This window comes from Lottia gigantea (genome assembly GCF_000327385.1).
Source record: "Lottia gigantea unplaced genomic scaffold LOTGIsca_82, whole genome shotgun sequence".
NCBI classification, from domain to species: domain Eukaryota; kingdom Metazoa; phylum Mollusca; class Gastropoda; family Lottiidae; genus Lottia; species Lottia gigantea.
The window spans coordinates 753,522-759,492 of record NW_008710725.1 but is presented as its reverse complement, the minus strand read 5'-3'; the positions used below and the strand labels follow the sequence as shown (position 1 = coordinate 759,492).

General features: G+C 36.2%; 1 protein-coding gene across 1 annotated transcript; it reads right to left on the bottom strand.

The window, feature by feature from the left end:
• Positions 1-481: 481 nt before the first annotated feature.
• LOTGIDRAFT_169131 (hypothetical protein) lies at positions 482-1,510 on the bottom strand (the record flags this gene model as incomplete). The annotated part of the gene is made up of 1 exon (XM_009067435.1): positions 482-1,510. One exon carries the CDS (start codon positions 1,508-1,510, stop codon positions 482-484), a length of 1,029 nt encoding a protein of 342 aa, XP_009065683.1.
• Between the last annotated feature and the right edge of the window lie 4,461 nt (positions 1,511-5,971).

The following is a 5,971-nucleotide window of genomic DNA, read 5'->3' as shown; positions in this document are numbered from 1 at the left end:
AATATTAAAAAGTCTCCCTTGCGGCATCCGCATTTCAAAATGTCAATTTTTGGTCCAAGACTTCCCATTTCCAGCGTTTGTTAAAATGTTTGTCCAACATCCCCATATGCTTCACGTTATTCTAATACGTATTCCATATAATGTAATATATATATACCCTCTTCAATAGTGTTATAACGGTATCTTGTATTAGAAAGTTAGCTCCCACATACTGTACCATATAATATGTATTCCATATGACGTAATATATACCCGCTTGTGTGTTATAGCGGTATCTTGTATTAGAAAGTTAGCTGCAATCAATCGTTATATACAAGGGCAATAACCCATTTTCGAAAACAACTGTAATGATGAGAATTTCAAATCCGAAACCCATATCAGCAGCATGAGCTCTAATTAATTTGGAGCTTCTTAAAGCAAATAGTAACACAGTGTCGGGAATTAACAAAGTTTTCCTCTTCAAAAGAAATTTCCGTTCCATTCATACATCCTTGCCTCCGATCAACAAAATTTCACGTTTTGTGCTCCGATCCGAATCACCCTTTTTGGGCGTTGAACGTCGATCACAGCAAAATACTTTTCGCACTGTTTTTTTGGTTTGAAGTCTAAAATTAATATTTAAAAAGCTGTAAATGATGGGATTTATAGCATTGTTTATGAAGAAAAATTTCGAGAAAAATTTCGAAACGACTTCCACCTCTATACCCTGATTTTTCTCTAAGTCTTTGATAACTGACCGCGTCATCATGATAGCTATAGCTGGTAAATAGCTTATCACAAACGCAACTGTAACCGCAAACAACACAATGGTCGTCCGCGTTATACGTATACGTGAAGCGTAGTTAGCTAAGCTTCCGAACCTTGTCCGTTTTTGGTCGTCGCACGTGGTAATGTTGCATCCTCCGGCACCAACGGTTCCTGACGAATCATCGTCGCCATCATCTGCGCTACCACTAGCTACATACGTAACACGGATCTTCTTCTTTTCCTGGTTGGGTTCAGATGGTCGCGAAGAAATCTGGTCCCCGATCACCATATTCCTGCGTCTCTTGATTTCGACCCAAATCCTGACATAGAGGGCCGTAAGAATCAGCAGTGTAGCCACAAATACTACCGACAACGCTCCGTAATATACAGTTTGAAACGTAGATTTTCTGTACTTCTCCTCGATCGAGCAGTCGTAACCTAGCAGTCCGTCAATCGGAGTCGTAGATCGCGTTATCCCAAACAGTAACGCAGTAGGCATCGAGAATATCAACGCAAGCACAGTCGCCATAAAACAAAGCATTTTAATCTTGAATAAGCTTATGATCATCAATGGCCGACATATTTTGAAATAACGATCAAATGCGATTTCTACCAACACTATTGCTGAACCGTAAATCGTAAACGTTTCTGTAAAACGGAAGATCTTACAGCCCGTGGAGCTGTAAAACGTGTACGGATAACGTAAATCGTAAATTTCAGTAGGCATACCAACGACGCATGCGACTAGATCAAAGATGGCCATCGTTAGAATGAAATAGTTAGAAGAGGTCTTTTTGAAGCGTCTACGGTAAACGTATACGACTAAGGAATTTCCGATTACGCCTACGAACATGAGGAAACCGACCCAGATCATTACTGGAATAAAATGCAAGGCTTTTTCATCGTTTAGCCTCTGGAGTAAACCGGACTCGATCACGGTTGTGTTTCCAGAACTATCGTTCTTCAGATCGATGGTAAAGTTCCGCATCTTGTTTTCTGAAACGACAAAAATAAGGCAATTAATGGCTAGTCGTGAATATTGTGGGTGAATAGTGAATACCCGAGAGAATTCGAACCATTGTTGTGGGAACATTCTTATATTTTATCTCTTTAGTTTTATTGATATCTTTGATTGACGGCGATGAATTGGCTTAATTCTTTACAATTTCACCTCCTCTTCCATATGAAGGCAATATCTAATTTGTAACCTCCACGTTTGACGATATAAGAAGTATATTTGAATATTTATTCGCTTTACCAGCTAATAGAGTTCAATTTCAGATACTCGGAATACGTTTTCAGACTTCTGTTAATGGAGCCATTTGATTAGATTGTACGCTAGCAAATACAGCCAATCATAGTCCTCGACAGAAAGTCTTTGAACAAAGCCATAATGTTTACAGTCAAGGTATAAGACAAGTTAGTAATAGCTTGACATTGTGAAGGTTGAGATAGGGGAGTTAAAATAGAGAAAAGTTAACCCATTAACTGCCATGTTGCATTTGGTGTAAGTCGTAATAAAAGGTCGTAATAGCTTCACATTGTGAAGGTGGATGTATAGGGGGTTAAAATGAAGAATAGTTAACCCATTAACTGCCATGTTTTGTGTGGTGTAAGTTATTTAGTAAATGACGTCTCCCACTGCTAGAGGTAATGATTTATATTAACCAGTTAAAGTACCTATTAAATCACTTGGTATTAAAATGAGTCAGTACTATAGTGTACTCAAACAGTCGGGGTTAATTCACAGAACTCATAAAAATTCCAGTTTAATAAAACAAGACAAATTTTGGAACGGGTTGTAGCTCAGCTGATTCGAGTGGCTAAAATCTTAAAGCCATTTTTTAGGTCGATCAAAAAGTGGTCGTTGCACAAAAAACTCCATTTCATTTCATTAGTCCAATAAGGTACAGAACAGAAGGATATAAAACTCCATTTCATTTCATTAGACCAATAAGGTACAGAACAGTAGGATATAAAACTCTATTTCATTTCATTAGTCCAATAAGGTACAGAACAATAGGATATAAAACTCCATTTCATTTCGTTAGTCTAATAAGATACAGAACAGTAGGATTTAAAACTTCATTTCATTTTATTAGCCCAATAAGGTACAGAACAATAGGATATAAAACTCCATTTCATTTCGTTAGTCCAATAAGATACAGAACAGCAGGATATAAAGCTCCATTTCATTTCATTAGCTCAAAAAGATATAGAACAGCAGGATATAAAACTCTGTTTCATTTCATTAGTCCAATAAGATACAGAACAGCAGGATATAAAGCTCCATTTCATTTCATTAGTTCAATAAGGTACAGAACAATAGGATATAAAACTCTATTTCATTTCGTTAGTCCAATAAGATACAGAACAGAAGGATATAAAACTCTATTTCATTTCATTAGTCCAATAAGATACAGAACAGTAGGATATAAAACTACATTTCATTTCATTAGTCCAATAAGATACAGAACAGTAGGATATAAAACTACATTTCATTTCATTAGTCCAATAAGATACAGAACAGTAGGATATAAAACTCCATTTCATTTCATTAGCTAAATAACGTAAAAATAAGAGTTCGGGGCAAAACTTTCATATGGAGAAAGAAAAACACTTACAAGTTCGAATATGGTTTCTATCAAAACGCCACAAAGGTTCCAAAAGGATCATAAAAACGATACAGTAGCCATTGACATTAAAGCCCGGGATTGTATCGAAGTTACCTCATAATGAAGGTCACTTAGTTTTAGACAGTAAAAATGACATCCAGGTGTCAGACTAGGCTAGAGGTGTTAACATGACTTAAGGTACACCTAAAGACCAAAGGTAAATACAACCGAAAATTACAAATTACTTCACGATGAAATAAACAATGGCGATCTATTTGACCGAGTTTTACTTAAAGCTACAGTGAATGAATGAATGAATGAACAAATGAACAAATGAATGAATGAATGAATGAATGAATGAATGAATGAATGAATGAATGAATGAATGAATGAATGAATGAATGAATGAATGAATGAATGAATGAACCAATGAATGAACCAATGAATGAACCAATGAATGAATGAACCAATGACTGAATGAACCAATGAATGGACCAATGAACCAATGAATGAACCATCCAAATAACAAACCAACGAACTAACCAATAAACGAATGAACAAACTGACGAACGAATTGTGATAAAACGAACGAAGGAACGAATGAATCTGCCATAGTTTGATGTATAGCAATGGTACTTCCGATTAGTGTGGAATGTTGAAGAACTTTAATTAATTCTAAGATAGTTCAAGTGTATCAAACTAAAATAAAATCTCTAATCGTTTTTGGCACGATTCTTTGTCTGTGGGCACCGGAACAGTTTTCGTTTTTTTTTATTTCAATGTATTGCGTTAAGTACATACATACAAAAGGTTCAGAGAAGAATTCAACAGTTGGGAAAGTCATTATCATTAAAATTCCTCTTTGAGATAGTCGGCAAAACTTTTATACCTTTAAGGTATTGATATTTAAAGAAATTCAATCGTCAAAGGCTGGGGTGCAAGAGGCCAGAATCTTTCATCTGTGACTTTATTGCACAGGTATTTACAAGTCTCCCCGTTACACATTTGTATACATATATCAATTAGTACGAAATTGGCCTCATTACACAGTTTATATCTTCAAATATGGCTCTATTAAAGGGTTATTCAACTATATGGTCTTATAACAAAGGTATTCCAATCATCCTCGATATGGTCTTATTATACAGGTATGTCACTCATCTTTAATGTGGTCGTATTGTAGAGGTAAAACTCCCCTTCGCACTAGTCTTATCTCAGAGGTATTCTAAACGTCTTTAATGTGGTCTTATTATAGAAGTATTTCAATACCCCTGTAAATGGACTATGGTTGTAATATAGAAGTAATTACTATTGATTAGAAGAGGACAATCAAGTACAAATCATTGATAATCAACAATAAATCTTCAACAATCTTCACTCTATACAGTCTGATTATTGATACAGGTTAAGTCTACCTGAAATATTGGTCGCTTTGTATTCCCTTGTATCAGCTTGGGACTTCAAGTGAGGTGAAGATGGTCTGAAGACGGCTGTCTGTCTAATCGCTTCATTTCATACAGCAATGATAAACTTGTTTTGAAATAAAATAAAATGAAATGGAATGGTGCTCACGATAGGGCTAATTAGGAATGTCACTTCTACATGGAAGAATTTTTTGCCCTTCTTTTCTCCCGATAGGGCAACGCAATACGATGCGCAATGAGGAAAATTTCCAGGACAGTGGCATTAGCCTACCCTTAATAGTGTTAAGCTGTGTAAGTGAAATAATTTGTATGCCCTACGTTTATATTCCAGATAAGGCAACACCTTGCAATGCCTAATGGGGTAAATTTTGCCGGGACAGTGGCATTAGCCTGTATGAAATTAAACATGGAGAGAGATGATCAAGGTATTACAGACTAACAGGTCGAGTAAGAAATAGTATAATTAGATGACTTTATACCTTTAATCTACAGCAAATATTGATATTCCACTTAAGGTAAAACCAATATCTGATTTTTCATGTCAACAAATCTTTATTTAGTTATACTTTCAGACAGTTCCAGGCTAGACTCCAAACGAATCCATAGTCGTCACACTTCGCTTCTGGTCGGCGAGTTTGCTTTCTGAGCCCAATTTCATCCTTTGTAAACCCTTATGCGTTTATACCCGTGCAAGGAAAGCTATTTTTAAAAATGCGTCCTGGATTAAGTTTAGATTAATGGGGTCAATTATTATTATAGGGAAATAACACTGAGAGAAGTTGGCGCATCGTAATCAGCGCTGACGTAAATAACAACATCACTGAGGTTTTACTCTTCCGAGTCCCACACCTAAAAGGGTGTGGACTCCCATCTCACGAATTCGTTTTCATTAGTCCCATTAGATGCAGAAAAGGCGGGAGTAAAACTCCATTCATTTCATTTCCAACCTGGTGACAGAGAACTGCCACTGTACTAGCTAGTCGGGAACAATAATCAAGTATGTCGACGTCCAATGGTGTAAGTACTCTCGACAATCGGAATTCGAAAAAGAGTACTCGAATATCGCCCGCTTTGTCGAAAAGTTTCTCAAATGTACACTGAACGGCGTTGTATATTTTTAATACTCCATACTGCAGCAGAAAAATACAACTAATTTCATTAATTCATTTTTCATTTGGAGAAGCT